This window comes from Camelus ferus, chromosome 1 (assembly GCF_009834535.1).
Source record: "Camelus ferus isolate YT-003-E chromosome 1, BCGSAC_Cfer_1.0, whole genome shotgun sequence".
Lineage (NCBI taxonomy): Eukaryota > Metazoa > Chordata > Mammalia > Artiodactyla > Camelidae > Camelus > Camelus ferus.
The window spans coordinates 9,824,599-9,846,358 of record NC_045696.1 but is presented as its reverse complement, the minus strand read 5'-3'; the positions used below and the strand labels follow the sequence as shown (position 1 = coordinate 9,846,358).

General features: G+C 37.4%; 2 protein-coding genes across 2 annotated transcripts in view; both read left to right on the top strand.

The window, feature by feature from the left end:
- SLC5A3 (solute carrier family 5 member 3) overlaps nucleotides 1-18,556 on the top strand; it is a 33,832-nt gene extending 15,276 nt beyond the window's left edge. Inside the window, exon 2 of the mRNA XM_032472299.1 lies at nucleotides 6,829-18,556. Within this exon, the coding sequence (XP_032328190.1) occupies nucleotides 7,168-9,324 (2,157 nt within the window). The 5' untranslated portion in view covers nucleotides 6,829-7,167 and the 3' untranslated portion in view covers nucleotides 9,325-18,556. The remainder of the gene's footprint in view (nucleotides 1-6,828) is intronic.
- Nucleotides 1-21,760, top strand: part of MRPS6 (mitochondrial ribosomal protein S6) — a 63,639-nt gene that overhangs the window by 15,329 nt on the left and 26,550 nt on the right. The window lies entirely within an intron of this gene.

The following is a 21,760-nucleotide window of genomic DNA, read 5'->3' as shown; positions in this document are numbered from 1 at the left end:
ACATGAGGGAGTTTTGTAGTATGTTACAAGCTGTTGTGTGGTATGGAAAAAAGTAAAACAGGATATGGAAGGATTGAGATGGCTAGGAAAATTACTTTTGAGCAAAGATAGCAATGAGAGGAGAGCAAGTCTTGGGAAAGTCTGGGGGTGCAGGGTGTACCCTGCCTAGGGAGTGGCAGTGTCAAGGCCCAGAGGCGTGTTTGGTATGTTGTGTGTTGTGAGTGAAGAGGTGATTGCTTACTGTGTTATTGCCCTGTAGTGCGCCAAGGGCCAGAGCTAGGAAACAAGTTGATAGGCTGGGGCAGTTAACTGGACAAGATGGAATGGTGATTTGGACCAGGGTGCTAGCAGTTGAGATGTTAAGGGGTCTGATTCTGGATCTGTTTTTGAGGTAAAGCCAACAGACTTTGCTAATGAATTGATTCTGTGTGGGTTGAGAGAAAAAGTGAACAAGCCTTCAAGGATGACTGATCATTTTTGGCCTGAGCAATAGTGAGGATGGAGTTGCCATTCTCTGAGACGACAAAGATTGAGCGTAGAACAGCTTTAAGGGGGATGAGCCAAATTACTCATACTCTCAAAGAAAAGGATAGGTGGTTACAAACACTTGATTCAGTAAGAACAGTGGTCTATGGATTTTACTATAATTCGTATCTGTACATCATACAGCCGATTCTTTTAGCTAATGTCTTAAAAAGATGTGAGAGTTAGCAGATGAAGGAAGATTGACTAAGATTCATATAGCCCATGGTAACAAGGTCAGGTGTAGAACAGACTTTGAGACTTTTTTTTTTTAATCTCTGGGAGGGCTAATTCACACTGATAAAGAGAATGAAGGCAAAAGGCTTGGACTTGGATGGTGAGAAGCTGGCTAAGCCCTGAATTTTCTGCTCTATGTGTTTTCACTTACTTAAGAAGCCTGTGCCTGGGACTTTTCTTTTAAATCTCTTCATATTCTTCTTAAATATATTCTTCACATATAATCATATGTAAATACTTCAGTTGGATTTTATCCTATGCACATGCACTGTTTGCAGTCTGTTTTGTTAAAATTTGTTATATATACATCTCAGGTGTTTTCTCTGCAAGCACAGACATTTGAAACATGGATGATGTTGCATGGTCCTTTATTAGTTAGTATTGTTTATGTTTCTATCAATAAACTTCCTTTTCATGGAAGGTAGTATTGCCTAGCAATTAAGGAGAGAAGCTATTTAGAAATAGATGGGAGTACAAATCCTGATATAATGCAAATAACTGTGTCCAGGACCTTATACTACCTCCTTGGTTTCACTTTTCTCATCTGTAAAATGATCATAATAACTGTACTTACTCCATAATTGTTGTGAAGATTAAATTAATGCACTCTACACTCTAGGGACAGTACCTACAGGATGTTAGGATCTGGTTACTGTCAGGTTTTTATTTTTTAATCTCCATTATCTGTAACTCACTTATCTTTGATAATCAGTCTTTTGGAAGCAAATAAAGTTCAAGAAGCTGAGCCTCTTAAATTCTTCTCGTTAAAAGTTAACACAAATGTTTAGTCATTGGGATTACAATATACGGTATCATAGGCATTACTGTTCTATTATTTCACATTTTCACCTCTCTCAAAAAAATAGATAATTGGAGTTTGCTCCACGCACATGTTTTGATACCCACATGAAGGTTGAAACCAGTGGGAGTTCCAAAGTTGCCCCCATAGCCAAAGGGTCTTCATTCTCTGAGACATCTTTAAAAAGTAAAAAATGAAACAAAGAAAACAAAAACACAACATTGTGAGCCACACTTCTACATTCATAGAAACAAATTAAAGTGAAGATATCTTGGGGAATATATATATACACACACACATATATATGTGTGTGTGTATATATATAAAATAAATCTGGTGGTTTATGAACTTTTCTAGGTGAATAAGATTTTATCTGGTTTGCTTACATGGGAAACTATCCCTCCCAACCACCTGCTGCAATGATTTGCTAAAAGTAGAACTGTTCTGGTTGGTAGGGTGATGCTGGAGTTATCCTGCCCACTCTGCCTTGACTCTCACCCCTGTGATGGTACATGGGGACTAGAAACCCTCAGAATATAGTTTGGATGCCGTTTGAGTTCAATTAAGGTTTCATACATTTCTTACGTACTTTTGAAAACTTGAATAGTCGAGGTTGGAGGTATAATAGAAATATTTTGCCAAAGAGATTTAAGGGCAAACTCCTTGAAATGTTTTAAGGATTGCTTTCTCATATGATTATATACAATGTTGTTTTCAGCCCGCTTGTAATTTAAAATTGGCTGGAATTCATATCAGTTGTATTAGAAACACTTTCAGGTGTCACTGATACACTGCTAGCATAACCAAGCTCTACATTTTTAAAGTGAGGTTTGAGGAAGGTCTTATATGAGTATGTATATACTACATACCAAGCACCATCAACCTATTCCATTAGTGGAATTTGCTTTACCGAATCTTGAATCAAGATGACAAAAGTAAAAATGAGTATGAAAAGTCTGTAAGTAGAATTTTCTGTGAACTTGGGGCTGGAGAAAGGGTTGTATTGTACTTGAAGTGATGTAAATTGAAGCTAATGGTTGATGAGGTGGTTGGGAGCCTGTTTAAAATATTTGTGAGAGAACTGCGTATTTAATACAGTATTTTTTTTAGTTCTTTTATCTATAAATAACATTTATGAGGATCCTAAAATGCCTGGTGTATAGTTGACAGTTTAATTTGAAAGAAGCCAGTACCTTGACTTCCGGTCTATCCAAGTTGTGGAAGGTAAAGTGACATTTACTGAGCACCTGCCTGTAGCAGTAGGCAATATTACACACTGTGTGTTGTTCCTTAATAAATCATTAAGAGCTAGGTGGTGGTTTCATATTACAAATGAGAGAATTGAGGCTCATAGAGATTGTTACTTGCCTAAGATTCTGAAGCTAACAAGTGACAGAGCTTGGATCCCAGCCCTTCAAGGCTTGTCTGCTTTCTTGATCACATCACCTACCCAAATAAGTTTTCGGAGGTGTCCGTATGTTCTGTAACCCTTAAATTGTTAGTTGGTAAAGGGAGTATTTTCCATTGGATCAGAAAATGAGCAAGACTTGGCAAGCCTACTATTGACAGTACTAAGCTCTGCCTGTTCAGCTTGTCCTTTTGAGTGTGTGGTCGTGTGGTCTCTAAGTCGACCCCAAAGCTAAAAACATTATGGTTTGGTCACTTTATGAGGGTCACTGTGTTCTACCCTTTGTTAGTCCACGTGCCTTCATAGAGTGAATTATGACTTGGAGCCCTGATGGCTTTAGGGATTGTTTTTCTTGTCCTTTTTTTTGAATTTTAATGGCAGATGACTTCTTTTTAGAGTGATGCTGGATGTTACAGATTGTCCCAGAGTAACTTCCTAGTTACTTCCCTAGATAATAGAAGAGAGATGTTAGATTTAGTGATTATAACTAATTATATTTTGATTATATTACCTGAAGGAGTTTAATAGCTGATTTAAATTTGGTCTTCTATTTTACTCTTTCTAGTTGTTCAAACACAGCCAATATTCATGTACACTTCTACAGTTTGGATTAATTCTACAGTTGTAATTTAATTCATCCAAGTACATGCAAATGGTACCAAAATTGTATTCTAATTTTGTGCAGAACTATCAACAAAACATTACTTTCTGAGAAGGAAGACCTTTCCTGTTGGGGGAGTCTCTCTGTTTCACCATCCTTGTGTTTGAAATTGGCTAAATTTATTACACTAGCCATCACAACCAGGGCACCATTTCTTTATACATTCTACAGGTATTATTCTCATTGTAGAAATAATTGTTTTCTTAAAAATACACTACTGTGGAACTGAGTCACATACTTATCATTACTATGCCTACTTTATTACTTGTCCCACATTTCTCACTCATTAACTTGAACCAGCTTAGTCCTAGAAATACAAAAACATAAATTAAAAAGCTTCATTTTTAGCTGAAGAAAAATTTTTCCCATGTATATTCTTCCTAAAAATAAACTGGATAATGTTCATTTTATTTTTGTTGTCAAAATGTTTACTTCTATAGAAAAATGAGGAAAAATATGCCAAACTTATATTGTATATTTTATTTGGAACCATTTTTAGGAATCACACAGTTTTTCTCCTTAAAGTTCAAAGCTGTGACAAATCTACTAATGACTAGAATGTGAAATTTGGCTGAATTGTGTTTTTATGTCTTTCTGCAAACTAATTTGACCTATTTTTGGTTTTGTTTTGTTTTTTTTTTTCCTTTTCCAGTCTTTACCAGGTGCTGGTCTCTGGATATTTTTTGTTTAAATTGAAAAAAAATCTTAAATCTGCCCACAGACTGGTATGGTATCCAGTGAGACATGGGGATTGCCAGCAGTGGCTTTTGAAGGGTCTGAAGAGGCAGAAAGAGTTGAGAACTTGGCCTTGAGCTAGTTTTTGGCCACTCTCTGCTACCTTTCCTGTGGGCAGAACATCTTTTCTCTCAAGCTTGCCTGCTGTTTTAGAGAAGTTAGGGGTTAGACCACTCTGCGTGTTCATCCGGGAGCAGGATATGGCTTAGGTATCTGACTTGCATCGTATTTGACAATGAAGAGCAATGTTACTGATTTTGGCAGTGCCTCCTAGTGATTGGAGAAAGGAGGGCTGGTTTTGTTTCTGAGCACTTTGTTCTTTGAACAAATAAGCTGCTGCAGCAGCCGCTACAACACATATCCCACTTCACCTTCTCTCCACACAGAAACAAAAACACTCCATATTTGTCCCTTCTTGAGGACACACATAGTCAACTACTGCCAGTGGGAAGAGTGAAACCTGAAATGGTCCTTCAGACCATTGAGCTTGGCTTACACAGCTAGATCTGTGTAAATTGGAACAAAATGGCAAGAGTATGGCTTGGGTGCTGGATGGCAGAGAGCTCTGTTGAAGGCAGGGCTCACGTTAACTGCCAAGTACAGGTTTCTTTGTAGTTGAGGACCTGACTCTTATACTGAAAGATTAAAAACATCCTTTAAAATAATGTTTATTAATCATCTGATTAGATTTTATAAAAAATTTAGGCAATTCTTCCTAAATAATGTCCAAAGTATTTCTTTAATAACTTGAATGTTTTGGAGGGCAGGGAAAGTAGTCATAGACATATGACCAGCTTCAGTATTTGGCAAATAGGAAGTGATACAAATCCCAGCTTTCAGTGTATTTTATGCTTTTGTGTGCGGCAGTTTTACTCAAGCCAGTTATTACTGACACTGGCTTTTAAGAGAAAGGATTTTAGCTTTTTTAGTATAATTGTTGTAGCTCTTTACACTTGAAAAAGACATAAAGATGGGTTCGAGTCACTTCTACATGATAGCATTGTTACGTAGACCTAATAACCTCATTCGGTAGAGCATTTATCTTTAGGCATTACTTTTAGCTCTTTGCCAGTGAGATTAGTACTGTGGTCCATTTTGAACAGTTTTGAAAAGAGGTAACTTTTAGTATCATTTGTAGGACTTAAAAAGTTTGCTCCTAATTCTCAAAGGAAAATGTCTGGATTCATCAAAAAGCATCTGCTTTGCCAAGCATAGAAAACATTGCACTCTGAGGATGCCTTATAAAAGGAGAAATCGCTTTAGAAGTTACCATGTGGAAGGCATTAGGTTGAGTAACAAAGTGTTTTTCATATTGATCTTCCAGCTACAATTACAATTAACTTTGAAGATTCAGAATTTGTCTTCTTCCAGGAGAAAAACTGTCATATTCATAAACTCAGTTTTAGGTAAATTTAAATGTCTGTTTGTCACTGATTTTCTTAATCTAGGACTGAAACAATCTGATTGATTTATTGAAGATAATTTATTATCTAATGGCTTACAAATGTCTGTTTCATTTAATTTTGGAAGATGTGATAATAATCACATTATTTTTCAGTCTTCCAGAAAATTTTTCTCCTCTCTCTCCTTGCTTTATATGTACCCTTCAACAAGAAAGTATTAAAAGGAAAAAATATTCAACAAAATCAAACCTTGAGTCAGTGCCTTTATCCTCTTGGGGAGTCTTTTGGAAATAATGGCTGATGAAAAGGAAAGGAAGGAAGTTACTTTTTTTAACACTAAAAAATCTTTTTTTCAATGTCTTACTTCAAGCTAATAGAATAAAATTTTAGGATTGTTTATAAGTTGTATGTTCCTAGTTTTTTTGTGTGGAATCTCGTTTCCCTTTAGGCCAAGAGTCATTTCACAATTTCTAGGTTGCTGTACAATGACTAACACAGATGGACATTTGTAGTAGGAATTTAGGAAAATTTTGTAGCAGTGGTCTGCATAGACCAAGTGATAACTTGGTGTTGTGTTTGGGGGTAAATGATAACACCTGAGAATACCACTGTCCTGGTATCTATCCAGGCCCCTAACTGGCTATAAAGTGCATTACTCTTAGGAGTCACAGTACTTGAAGATTCGTTTTGGTGCCCTTATTATGAATGATTAGTGTCGCCGCTCCCTTTTCCCACCCCCAGTCTGAGACTACCACAGTAAGACAAGAAAGGGCAATGTCATGGTGGGTTCTTAGTTGCTAGAGAAGTTAGGCCACTTAGTTAGGAGGTTGATGAATTTTTGTTCTTAGTTAAAAATATTAAGTATTCTCACTGACTTTAAGTATCAGATGTGATGGTATAGATTGCTCTTTCCTGTGGAACTAAAGTACGTATGTTTTTAAATTTTTTTTCTTTTTATAAAGAATGTCTTGTTGCGCCGTTTTGCTAGACTGAAAGTTTCCTCATCGCCTGGTGAGCCCCTCCGCTAATTCAATCTTTGTCTTTTGTCTTTGCTGCCTTGCAGGGTTGGTACAGTAGGCTTCACTAGACTTAGCTGCAACTCAGAATTTCTCCTCCAGCACCTGAGTAAATGCTGATGGTCTTGTGGAGAGTGGATTAAGAGTACGAGCTAAGTTCTCAATCCCAATTAAGAAGCGGAGGAAAATTTAAACTGTCTCCTTCAAAGTTTATCACAACCACCACCATCAAGACAGCAAACCAAAGGACAAAGACTTTGACCTGCTGTGTCACTCTGTATAGTCCGGTTCACGTATGGTTTACGGACTTGACTGGGGTTACTAATGAGTAAATAAAAAGTTGGACACTTCTGTCATTGGACACTTTTATTCACAAAGTTTCCAAAATGAGGGCTGTGCTGGAGACGGCAGACATTGCCATAGTGGCCCTGTATTTTATCCTGGTCATGTGCATTGGTTTTTTTGCCATGTGGAAATCTAATAGAAGCACCGTGAGTGGATACTTCCTGGCGGGGCGCTCTATGACCTGGGTAGCAATTGGTGCCTCTCTGTTTGTGAGCAATATTGGGAGTGAGCACTTCATTGGTCTGGCAGGATCTGGAGCTGCAAGTGGATTTGCAGTGGGCGCATGGGAATTCAATGCCTTACTGCTTTTGCAACTTCTGGGATGGGTTTTTATCCCGATTTACATCCGGTCAGGGGTATACACCATGCCTGAATACTTGTCCAAGCGATTTGGTGGCCATAGGATTCAGGTATATTTTGCAGCCTTGTCTCTGATTCTCTATATCTTCACCAAGCTCTCAGTGGATTTGTATTCGGGTGCCCTCTTTATCCAGGAGTCTTTGGGTTGGAACCTTTATGTGTCTGTCATCCTGCTCATTGGCATGACTGCTTTGCTGACTGTCACCGGAGGCCTTGTTGCAGTAATCTACACAGACACTCTGCAGGCTCTGCTCATGATCGTGGGGGCACTCACACTTATGATTATTAGCATGATGGAGATTGGCGGGTTTGAGGAAGTTAAGAGAAGGTACATGTTGGCTTCACCCAATGTCACCTCCATCTTGTTGACGTACAACCTTTCCAACACAAATTCTTGTAATGTCCACCCTAAGAAAGATGCACTGAAAATGTTGCGGAATCCAACAGATGAAGATGTTCCTTGGCCTGGATTCATTCTTGGACAGACCCCAGCTTCAGTATGGTACTGGTGTGCTGACCAAGTCATCGTGCAAAGGGTCCTAGCGGCTAAAAACATTGCTCATGCCAAAGGCTCTACTCTAATGGCTGGCTTCTTGAAGCTTCTGCCAATGTTTATCATAGTTGTCCCAGGAATGATTTCCAGGATACTGTTTGCTGATGATATAGCTTGCATCAACCCAGAGCACTGCATGCAAGTGTGTGGAAGCAGAGCTGGGTGCTCTAATATTGCTTACCCACGTCTGGTGATGAAGCTGGTTCCTGTGGGCCTGCGGGGCTTAATGATGGCAGTGATGATTGCAGCTCTGATGAGTGACTTGGACTCTATCTTTAACAGTGCCAGTACCATATTCACCCTCGATGTGTACAAACTCATACGCAAAAGCGCAAGCTCCCGAGAACTAATGATTGTGGGGAGGATATTTGTAGCTTTTATGGTGGTGATCAGCATTGCGTGGGTGCCCATCATCGTGGAGATGCAAGGAGGCCAGATGTACCTTTATATTCAGGAGGTAGCAGATTACCTGACGCCCCCAGTTGCGGCCCTGTTCCTTCTGGCGATTTTCTGGAAGCGCTGCAATGAACAAGGGGCTTTCTATGGTGGAATGGCTGGCTTTATTCTTGGAGCAGTCCGTTTGACACTGGCCTTTGCCTACCGTGCCCCAGAATGTGACCAACCTGATAACAGGCCAGGCTTCATCAAAGACATCCATTACATGTATGTGGCCACAGCATTGTTTTGGGTCACAGGACTTATTACTGTAATTGTTAGCCTTCTCACACCACCTCCCACGAAGGAACAGATTCGTACCACCACCTTTTGGTCTAAGAAGATCCTGGTGACGAAGGAGAGCTGCTCCCCGAAAGACGAACCATACAAAATGCAAGAGAAGAGCATTCTGAGATGCAGTGAGAATAGTGAGGCCATCAACAATGTCATTCCCAATGGGAAATCTGAAGATAGTATTAAGGGCCTGCAGCCTGAAGATGTTAATCTGTTGGTGACTTGCAGAGAGGAGGGCAACCCAGTGGCTTCCTTAGGTCATTCAGAAGCGGAAACACCAGTTGATGCTTATTCCAATGGGCAAGCAGCTCTCATGGGTGAGAAAGAAAGAAAGAAAGAAACAGAGGATGGAGGCCGGTACTGGAAGTTCATAGATTGGTTCTGTGGCTTTAAGAGTAAGAGCCTCAGCAAGAGGAGTCTCAGAGACCTGATGGAGGAGGAGGCTGTTTGTTTACAAATGTTGGAAGAACCTCCACAAGTTAAACTAATACTAAATATTGGACTTTTTGCTGTGTGTTCCCTTGGAATTTTCATGTTTGTTTATTTTTCCTTATGAACTTTAAAGGATATGATGAGACACTAACTTAAAGAAAATACTGGTCTTTGAAAAAAAAAACACCTTATGTAACTGTTGCATCTCTCAGGCATTGTTTACGCTGTAGGTTTTAGCCAAATTTTACTTAGCAGAAAATCATCTATTTGCAAGACTTTATTTTCCCAGAGATGGATGAAAGTAAAATTTCAGCTTAAATGAAGTAAAACTTGTTTAACAGACTGAATTGTGCACATGTGGTTTAAAATTTTTCATACCAAAGTAAGGAGAGACCAATTATTCTCATAGATCACTTAGAGCAGAATATATGCTAAGATGTCATGAATAAGGTATACTGTCTGCACTGCCAAATCTTGGTAGACCTTCTTACCCTGAAGTAGAAGACTTGCTCATTTTGAAGTTTTTTCTGTCTCTATAATCCCTACTATCATTAAAAACAAAAAAAGTGAATTTGTAGACATTGTATAATCAATTATGTACTGAAAATCTAACATGTGCTTGTGGGGAACTTGTTTCAGGACAAGTTAGTTTGCCAGGTTTATTTTGTTAGCATGAGCCTATGGATTCGGAATGCTGAAAGAAAAGAAGAATGTTTTCCTGTAGCTATTCTTGTACCACCAGTGTATAGAATGTTGGGAAACAGTTTTGTTCCGGTTATTTTGTTTTTCTTTTTTCTTTGAAGTTTAAGTGAACCATACCCAAATGACCACCAAGTCTGTCTTTATAAAGTTATGTGTCATGACTGTATTGTGAAATGATTATGGGGGAGAAAATGAAGTAAGCGTTGCTGATGACCCCCAAATTTAAAATACTGACCAAATTAAGATTGTTTATATAGTTTGGGAATTAGCAGCCCCTAAGCAGTGTTCAGGCAGCTTAAGCTGAACAGGTGATTACTCATACTCCATTAATTCTCTAGCTTTGTTCTTGTCATTGGTAACATACTTACATACTTTACTAGCCAGGTACTTTCCCAAGTGGATCCATTTGGAAGATGTGTACAGAAATTTGAAGAAAAATTAACGCTGCCCTTTGGCTGGGTTGCCCTACTTAATTGTATGATGATATATTGAGGTTGAGTTTTTAGAGTGAAAATTTAATTTTAAGATCATATTGTATCCTTGATGAGTTATTTTTCCCTAATTTACTTTTTTTCAAAAGGCTTGCCATCTGTACACAGCCTCTACATTTTTGTTTAAAAACCTAGTGACATAGAACATGAGGATATTTCAGTGCAAACTGGCCATTAGTAGCAGAAAACTCAAGAGTGCATGCTTTGCCATTGGTAGCTTGTCAGATGGTCTTTCTGTAGAATGGATAGTATGTTCAGAAGGTGCCATGAACAAGAACTTCTGGGTTTAGTAGTGTGTCTTGTGGAGATTACAGGACTTGTGTAATTGTAAGACCCTCTGTCTTGACATGGCTTGGTACCCAGTTGCAGCCTTTGTGGATGAGAGTCTGTTTTTCACAGACTGATTCCCCTTTGTGAGGACAGGGTACGTACAAAAGATGTTTGAGAAAAGCGCAACAGATATGTAGTTCTTTGTGTGTGCTCTTCACTGTCCTTCCTCCATGACAGATGAAGGAAACTATTTGTGTATCTACTTTCTTTGACTTTTCCATAATCTCTGATATTTTTTTAAATTGCATGATTTTATTAATCTTGTATTCTTTAGGGAAAATTATTACTTTTTTAGATACTTTTGTAGATTTTGAATCAAAACTCAGTCCTAATGACTTTACATTTTTTTTGTATTCTGTAAACTAGTTTCATTATGATAGACTTGATTTGTCCAAAGTTGATTTTAGAAATTATCAGGTAGCATAATGTCTTCCCATCTCCAGGAGGCTTTCTGATGGACTGAGTCTGTATATGAAAAAAAATTAAAAATTCATATATGAATAGCATGATTTCTGAGAGCTTAGAGTGAGTGCCTTGTAGAATTTTTTTTCTCAGTTTCATTCTTAAGGTTTATAAGCTGGGGGCCAAATAAATAGGGACCATCCTTTTCTTGTGTGGAGGCTGAAGCTGTGACATATCCAAGGCTACAAGGTTATTGGGAAGAGCAGAAAATCAGGTGTCCAAATCTGGACTCCTGGTTTGTCCTCTTCTTTTCTCAAAGGAACTGTCCTTCCTTTGAGGCAACCTTTGGTATTTGGGGAAATAATAGGATCTTAGACTTTTCAAATTGGCGTTAAGTTATAGGAATTAAAATTTCCTTTGACTCTGAACACATTGCTGTGTAACTCAACAGGGAGAATTGACATAATGACTGGGCAGCTTTCTTACCCCTTCTATTAAAAGCATAAAAAAGTAGGTGGTGTTTAAGTGGATTTTCCCCCCCTTTATTTAATGTTGAGCCCTAATAGTTTGGAGCGCTAGCGTCCCCCTGCCTTCTCTCTGCTCTTGTTTAGTATGATGCATAAAATACGTCATCTCATGTCTATTTGTGTGTATATAGCATTAGGTCAAGTTTAGAGCACTAATGTTTGTAAATAAGGAATGATTATTAGCATATCCATTAGGATTGTTTATTCTTGCCAGTATAAACATCACTTTATTTAGACTGAAGTCCCTGAAGCTTGCCCTTTTACTGCTTTCCAGTAATAGATAATGTGCTTGAATAAGTATGTGAATTCCTGATTGCAACTTAATTTCAGGGGACCATTCTGAAGTCCGTGTTTCATAAGAATGATTGTTCATGGAATGATACATGATCTGTCTTAAAGCTAGCAAAGTAGTGATACTTTACATCAATAAATGGGTCCTAGATGATGACATTGATATCTAGACATTAACATGTATATATTTACATATTGGCTCAAGTTAAGGTTCAGAATTGGCTAAGAATAATATTGATGAAAAGAGTCAAAATGAAGTGGGGACACTGGTGTTCAGAAGTGGAGAAATACATTCTTACCTGCTGTTAGTGGTATCCCTAGGACTTAAATTTTTGTCCTGTTAGGCAATCTTTGTCCTAAGAACTGATGAGAAGAGATTATTACCCTGACATGCAGAATGATTATTGATTCCTTTGTGGGACCTTTAATTTCCCTGTTCATGTAGAATATTTTGTCCTCCCACCCTGGGATAGTAAGTGCTTTTGAAACGGCTGAGCCAATCTTTCCTCCCAGCCTTTCTTTCATGGTGAGGTTATCACTCTTATCTTCAGGTTGGAGAAGCATCAAGCAGTAGGAATGGTGCTGTGTCCTTTGGCCTAAATCCAGCAGATTTGATCCCCAAGGCTTCCTTTTCACTTGGCTCAAAGGATCATTTGTCTTTTTGAATAAAAAAGGCTGGCCAGGGTCACAAAATCCTAGCTCTTAGGAATGGCACTTTAAGTAATTTGCAGGGACCTATCACTTCATGAAACTTCACATTTTAAGAATTGAGTGGGAAGATTGTTACTCAATTCTCTAACCTGAGCCTAAGGCAGAGCTTGAAAGTCCAGGGCAGGGTGGTTAGCCTCTACATTTCTCAGTCCATTGCTGTCTTCCCTGCTTGGGGTGTGTGGATCTTTCCCTTTCTCTTTACATATAATTTAATGCAGCGTATAGGTTATTCTCATTCTTTTGCTACCCTGTAGACTGGCTGTATTATTAGCTACTAAAAGGTTAGACCCATCAATGTTCCCATTTGGCAGTGTTCGGCTTACTTGCTTTTCTAATTTTTTTGGTTTGTTTTTGTTTTTGTATTATGGGGGGCAGTAAATTAGGTTTACTTATTTATTTTTAGAGGAGACACTGGGGATTGAACCCAGGACCTTGTGTATATTAAGCATGCACTCTACCACTTGAGCTAAACTCTCCCCCCTTACTTGCTTTTCTTATACTTTACTCCCTTATATTGTTTTTCTCTGAGGTATGATGGCTGGAAATGACCACGTGGGTATCTAGTAGTTACACCTCACCATTCCCTGAGTTTGGGTTGAGAGATATATAAGTACCAGTCCCGTTAAATTATGTGATTACAGAGACTTGCCAGGACAAAACTGTCCTAAAAAGTCATAAAAACTATTAAGAGAGATACTGAGAAGTACCTGGGTGATACACACTTAACAAGTTGGTAAAGGACAAAATTAGCTTAATATGTGTTAGATGTAGAATCATATTCATTGAACTCTAGAACTTGAAGTATCTTTGCTATCAGCTAGTTTAAACCCCTCCCCGTATAGACTAGGGTACCAATGAATAAGATCCAGCCTGTTAAACCCTGGTTTGATATTAAATATTGTAAAGTATGAGTTTATTAACATATTTGAGGTTAAAATGACAATATTCCATACTGATACTTTAGCTAATAAAATTTCTTATTAGCTAGGTTTTAAATTGCTTAAGTCATTTCAGTGTTGATGTTAGCCTGAGCAGACTTTACAAATACGATATATTCCTATTTGTATGTATGTCCACCTGCTATTCAGAGAGACTGGTCTTCCCCTTTATTTGTCTGCCCTCAAACATTGCTTTAATTATTCACCTGTTCTGTCTTTCAATACTTATCAAATTCCCATTTTGATCTTTTGTCAGCTTAATTCACTTTCAGACTTACTGCCATGGTGTGCGAAAGTGCTGCTTTGCCTCAGTTTTGAAGACTTGGATCCAAATAATGATTCATTAAATATAGTTGTGTTTAAATATACTAAATTTCTATTAGTTTAAACCATTTATTCTCCAGAATTATTTTCTCAGACTTTGTTTTCACTAATGATAAGAGCCCTAATAATTCATTAATATTTTATTCTCAAAACTCCTTTTTCAAAATTAGAGAGGAGGCAACAATAATTAAAATTCACACCAGCCCCTTTGAAATGATGATATCACAGTGCAGAGAGGAATGGAGTTTGTTTTGATGCCAAAAAGCCTTGTTCTCGCAGTAATTAAAGGTAAAAAGTTGGAACTAGTCAGTTGGCATTTAGAGAAATCCTTTGTACTAGTTAGATATGAAGCTGGATTAAGTTACAAAGTGATCTTTTGATTACTACAGTTGGTTAGACTTGGTTGACATAACTCAGGGCTGCAAACCCCTTTGCCTCCATTAAGGTAACTTCTCTTAATTTGGCATGCTTTTTGTCACACTCACCTCTCTTGGAAGAGTAGATAGATATTCAGCTACTTTGACTCCAGAACAGGATTTAGCTAAGGTTCAAAATAATTAATAGGCTTTACCAGTGCTGAGTCCCACACCATTATTCACAGTCATATAAATGTTTTTATTTAAAATTCTCTCCAGAGCTGGGAATTAAGGCTTTAAACTACTGATTCACCTTTAAAGGAATGTTGTGAGAATTGATATAATTTATGTTTCTGTTTCCATCTCAAATCCTTTATAAAAGATAGGATTTAGCTTTTTGTTTTGTGTTAAGCACCCCATTTATCTGATAACTAACAGCCCTAAACATTAGCATTATAGTCTTTTACTCAAAAGTAAACAAAAATGGTTGGTTGTATCTGGATCATTACTCATCTCTTGCACTTTACTTTTTTGGGGAGGACGTAATCTGAGACTGTTGACTTAACCAATAACCTTAATTTATGTAATGACTTTTAAAGTTTGGTTTGGTTACCTAGATTTATAGCATGTTTGAAGAAAGTGATGTGAGAATAAATAAGCAACTGGAGAGCAAGTCAAGACAAAGCACAGTGGTCTCGGTTTCTTGTTAGTGTAGGAGCAGTGGCTTCGCTGTCCTCAGAGGAGAAGCACTGTACTGTATGTAATTGTTGCCCGGGATAATGGAGCCCCGCCCCCAGTTCAAAACAGTTTACAGTCAGTGAACTTTATTGATAAGGGAAATACATTTTGCAGTGACTTCAGCAACAGCACAAGTTGATAGTAGATACCAACACCTTTATTGGAGACATGTTTATCTTGGTAAATTCACCTTGTACCCTAGTGCTAGTGCTGCTGGATAAAGGAGTGTTTACTTTTTTAAATTGCCTCTGGACAAACCAGTCTGGATAATTTTTCAATATATCAAAGTAGCTTAAACGTCTATAAGTGGAATGTTCCTTAATAGCTTACTTTTTTGTTATAATAGTTGGAAACTGAAACTAAGCTCATTGCTATCTATATTACTGAAATCCCAAATTAGCAAAGGCCATTTTATAGGGTGTTCCATAATATAATCAGCTTCTGAAATTTATGTTTTGATTAGTGCCTTCCTGTTGCCAATATTGAATATGCTAGTTTACACCTTTCCCTTTCTTGATAGATAACTCTTACTTGTTACAATTTCTCTTTTTAAATTTTGTTATAACTAGTGAAGAAAATACATTTATATTTACATACTTTATATGCAGCCTTTATTTAGGGTCAAGGAAACCAGGTAGTTCTACTTTGTGTTGCAGCTTAAATGTTATTTATTCATCTGTATTTGTTTCTTTTTTATCTTTAATTAAAAGTATAAGGTTGCTTATTCTGTGAGTATGTTTTAACTTTATCATTTTTCCAGTGTAGGTTTGATAGGCATATCTGAGAACATATATGTGACAACCGTTTCACATTCCATGATAAGGAAAAAGCTTAAAGGCCTGTAGAAAGCACAAAACCGTGTTCCCTCATGTGTGTGTCTCCACATGTAGAAAGCACAAGACTAACAGTATTCTCAGTATCCCACAAGTGCCAGGCATAGAAAGCCCACCACGTGTTTGTCTCCGGAGTTGTTAGGCTGAGGACCGCAGTAGTAAGATCCCCAGACAGCGAGGTACCCAGGATGGGGGTCCTAAATCCTAAGTGATTCAGTGTGCTAATCCGAGTACATTTGTGTTGCTTTGATGGAGGAGAGAACACCAGTGTCAAGAATGCTGCAGTCATAGTAGGGGGTGACTGGCTATGACGGGGTCTGTGGGCTGGAACTAAAGAAGCAGGAGCAGACTTCGAGGCTTTGGTGGGTGGGACGTTGTGACAAGCTCCTGTTTTAAGCTGTAGGGCCATTGGAATCTGTAGTTGTTTTTTTAATCTTAAATCTTTAGGAAACTTTACCTCTTGTCAGTAGTATCCTGTAAATATGGAGAAATCTCACTTTTTAATAGAGCAAATACTAATCTTTAATCTTTGTGTAAATCTAAACTTAATGAAGTTATTTTTTTCATATGCTTGATTGCCCTTCATTTTTAATAGAGCAGAATTTGATCCAAGCGTACTGAGTATCTAACTAATTGAGACAGATCTGCCGAATGATCTATACTTTGCATTCCACAATGATCGTAAGAGCCTAAAGGATTCGTTTGCCTGTCCCAATACCCACTTCGAGACTAGGTTAGATGAAGTCTGTGAATGTGAGTGCAAAAGAAGGACATAATGTGTTTTCTTGTACTCAGCATTGCCTTTATTTTACTCCCCACTTTTCTTCACCTGTATAGTCCCTGTTTATCAACAAGGAATAAGTGTATCTGTGTCTTGAATTTTGCCCATATGTCGAAAGATAGAACTCTCAAAATGGGAGAGAAGAACCTTTGTTCCCACTCTCCTCTGTTTTGTATATTTATCTTCGTAGGGATAATCAACTCTTAATAATATATGGAATGAAGATTATAGCTGGTGTAGACTAATGGGACATGGTTTAGAAGAATTAATCTGAGCACTTGGAGGGAGAGATTCCCCGCTCTAGCAAGAAGTCACCAGGTGTGTACCTACGGCATTCTTTTAGAATGTGAAACCTCAGGCTTTGGCAGGACGAGGGGAGAGGGGAGTACCAGACATGCCGGAAAATGGAGAGGTTTGAGGAACATCTTTGACTTAGCAATATGTGATAAAGCAAAGCCGTGTAACCTGTTAGGCCTGTATAGAATGTGTTCTGTACCTTTAAATGTTGTTTTTAAATTTAAAATAGTTTTTAAGACCTTAAAGAACGCTTTTCAAGATTCCTTTGGCAGAGTATCTTTCATCTATAATTCCACGGAAAATTGCTTTAATTAGTCTAGGTGAAAGTAGTCCTAGTAATGTAAATATGTATAATTAGAATTTTCTAATTTCACTGTGAGATCTCTAACTTGAGTGGCAAACAGATCAACAAAGTCTTTTTGCTCATGGACTTTTCTGTGGGGTTGTTAAAATGCAAAAGCTTTATTTTTTTTAATAATGACATATTACATTAGTGTCAGATGATGGTGTGGAATCTGTTGCCCTTCTTTCCCCCACCAATATTGCTTTAGTTTATAGATTGCCAACAGAGTTCAGAAATAGAGCGGGGATTTACCCATTCTTTGCTTGGACATCCCGTTTTCTGTTACTCAGACCTGTGTTGGCAATCACATATGAACTATGTTATGCTTCTCCGTGCTTCTTCTTCTTCTTTTTTTTTTTAATAAGGTGGATATCAAAAATAGTTGCTGTGCAAAAGTTAGTAGTCTTCTTCAAGAAGAAAATCAATTCCTTTTCTAATATCCTGTGAAATTGCTTCATTCATTTCTTTATTTTTAAGCCAAATGTCAGCAGAGTACTGCTGCTTTTATCTAGTAATTTTGATATGTATGTATTAAAGCATTTTTAAAAGATGTCTACATTGAAAAATGTTCCTCCCAGTGTCCTGCCTCTTAAGCTTGTTCAGATGCTCTGTGAGAGACCAGTCTGTGCACTGGGGGTTTGTATTGTGTACATGGATCGTTTTGTCAGTTATGCCTTGTAGACCAAATGTGATTATAAATGAAGTTGTTGCGTTATTGGTGAGTTTTTTGAATTGTAAACTAATTTCTGGTGTACTCTTCATTGTCCACGGCTTTTTTTTTTTTTTTAAGGTTTGATCAGGTCCATCTCATTGTACAATGTTTTAGTTGCAAGCAGAAAGTAGAATATAAACCAAGTTACTTCCATATTGAAAGGAGTACAGTTGAAATTGTAGATTTAAGATTGTTAACCATACGTGACAATTCTAACTTGACTATTCTAACCTATTGTATACAACCTGATTTTTAAAATTGTAGACATGTATGATCTTGGTTTAATGTGTTTTTAAAAGTGTTATTGTTTAAAAAATGAAAAAAAAAATGAAGCAAATCTGCTAAAGAGCTGTCAGTTTTCATTACTGACTCTGTAAAATACACTGTTCTTTGTGTACTGTGTGTTATTTTGCCAGCTGCTGCATTAGCCTTTACAAGTATTTGGAAACTTAAGATGAACTACATTTCTTGCAAAGTATATTCCTTTCTGTGGTATTTTGTCCTGTAATTGAAGTATAGTTAATTATTTTATGGAAATGTTAGCACTTCTGTACCAACTTTGAATAAAAGGAAAAATTTACATTTCTGTGACTAAGTATTTTCAGTATGAACACGTCTACCCACAAGAGATTGTATCTGTTTCTTTTCTCTCATCTCATGAATAGTTCCAATGAGAACCCTGCTGATTATTGTTATTTACCTTGGTTAACATGGACTAGCAGGTAATGACTGAGAATTGAGTTGTATATATAACATTGATAAATAAAAATATCCTTAAGTTTTTTCACTTCTACTTTTGAAATAATTTCAAATTGTAGGAAAGTTGTAAGAATAGTATGAACCCAGAAATCACCTTCACCCAGATTCATGGTAGTTAACAGTTTGTCATGTTGGCTTTGGCATTCTCTCTTATCAGATGCTTTCCTGAGCCATTTGAAAACCTAAGTTGCATGCGTTATTCTTCTTTACTCTTTTAGTACTTAGAGGTATATTTCTTAAGACAAAGACAATCACCCATATAATCACAATATGATTATCAAAATCTGGAAGGTAACAGTAGTGCAATATTTTAATCTAAAGTCTTTATTCAAATGTTGCTGTTCCAAAATGTTCTTTTATGGCAACCATTCTCTCTCTTTTTTTTAAAGTTCAGAACCCAGTCCATTGCATTTAGCTTTTCTGTCTGTTTCCTTTAATCTGAAATAGTTCCTCAGCTTTTCTTTGTCTTTTGTGGTATTGACATTTTTGAAGTTTAGAGGCCAGTCATTTTGTGAATGCCCCTCCACAATTTACTGTTATCTGTTTCCTTGTGATTAGATTCACACTGTGTTTTTGGCGGGACTACAACATTAAGCAATAATATGTCCCCAGAACTTCACGTTGGGAGGCCTGTGATGTTGTGTTGTCCCATAATTGTTGACATTAACTTTGATACTTGATTGAAGTGGTATATACCAGGTTTCTCCACTGTATTGTTAACACTTGCCCCTTTGGTAATAAGTAATTTGTGGGGAGATAATTTGAGACTACGTAAGTAACTTATTCCTCATCAGACTTGAACCCCTACTTTTAGCATCCATTGATAATTCTTGCTTGAGTAAGTTATTACTACAGTGGTGTATAGCAGTGATTTTTCTAACTTTTTTTTTCTAACTTTACTGAAATGAGTTTCCCCACTTCCCCATTTATATGTTAGTTTGAACTCATGTATTATTTTATTTAGTGGGCTATAATTCATTACTGTCATTATTTTGCTCAAACATTTCCAGATTTATCTAGCAGGTCTCCCTTCTGGCTAGTTTGTGTTCTTTGTAACATGTTTCCATTATTTTTTGAGTACTTCTTATTTTCCAGCACAACAAGGGGTTCTAGGCTCACATGGAATTTCCTTGCCCCATTCAGGATCAGGCATTTACTTAGGGAATGGTATTTAGAAACCAAGGTCTGGGTGTGCTCATTCTTAGAGGTAAACATGTTCACTACTTCTGGGCCCTTTTCAGTGTGCACATCTACTAATGCTTCCAATTGTAAACCAGCACTAGAGATTTCTTTTTGGCCTTCCCCCTTCTGTGTTGGTATCTCCTTTGTCCAACAGCAAGAAATCTGATAGTACTAACACTGTTACTCATTTTTAACAATTTCATAGTCTCTTAGAATCAAAAAGTTTTGTGTGTCTAAAAATGTTTATTCTACTCATTTGTTTGAAAGTTGGCTGAATATAAAATTCTGGATTGAGGAGTATTTTCCTTCAGAAATTTGTTAAGCATAACACCTTTTCACTTCTAATTCCTGTGTTCTCAAATTTCACGATTATGTGCCTTGATGAAAGCTTTTCTTTCATTGTATGGGCTGTCAGTGGCCTCTTTCAGCTTGATATTCCTGTGTCCTTCAGTCTTGGCATAATTTTTCTCTTCTGTTTTCTCCCTTTTGGAACCTCCTTTGTCCAGCTCTTGGACTTTCTGGACTGGTCCAGTTGGTTTCAGTCTTTTGTCTTTTAATTTACATCTTTGTTTATTTGGTTTTTGTAGAGGTGTGTCTAAACTTTATTTTCCAACCCTTCTGTTGAAAAAGAATTTCTTTTAAATTTCTATCAGGTTTTTAATTTTTAAGACCTCCAACTCTTTTGTATATGCTTGTGTTGAATCCTCTAACTTACTAGGAAATCCTGACATCCATTCTCCACTTAGCATTTGAAACTTGATATTTCAGAGTCTATTGCCCATTTCTGTCTTATCTTAAAAGAACATGTTGACAACCAGAAGCACAACGGGAGTTTCAAAATTCTGTTTATCTCTTTAAGTGCAAAGTTAATGGTTACTCCCATTTTGAAGGGGCCTTAGAAGTTGTCTATTTGATTTTTCTGTACCAAGCACAAATCCCACCTATCAAAATATTTTTGTGAAATTTGGCATACATTCTCAGTCCATGAAACATGAACAGGTGTACAAAGTAGTGAATGCGATTGATTATTGTTATTTGTGGTAGTTACAGTCCATAAAGTTGCGCCTAACACTTGAATTAGTGAATATGAAGTCGTTGCCCCTTGGGGAAATGCATGGTTAGGTTCCTGCCAGTCTCTGGCTGGTCACCACATTTTGGTCAACCAGTCAGTACATAATTGTGTTTCATGTGTCTTGGTTTAAAGACATCATATTTAAAATATATTGTTGGTTCATAAACATTGATCTCAAGGCCAGCAGCACCCTAACTCATGCCTGAACAAAGCTTACTTAATACACGTATTTCCTCCATAAGGGACATCATATATTATTGCATTTGGAAACACTAGACAGTAAGTACTTCAGTACTGCACTTGGGCCACTTTAAACAGTGAAATCAGCAAAAAAAGCAGAAAAGTGTGAAAAACATGGCACTACATAGACCGTGAAAAGAACTCTTATTCATAGTGGGGGCTGAAACAAGAAGAGAGAGCATCACGTTGGACCTGAGCTGGGAATGTGCGTACTGTTCACCACTCTGCAGTGGGAGTGTTGGTTTGGAGGTTACAGACATTTTGGTAGGTGAATTGGCATATTTGAAATCCACGAATAATGAGCATCCACTGTAACTGTGAAGCAGACATCTATGCAGCCACCACCCATGAGAACTAGAACTTTATCAGTCCCCACTCCTGAATGTTCATTTCATTTTGTAAAAGTTCTGATTTTAAAGAGTTTTCTTATGACCTCAAATTCGCCTCTGACTTTCATTCGGTAGTCCAAGTTATGCCCCTGAAGTGTAGCTTTCTTTCTCTTTGAGTATCTGATGATAAATATTCAAGATA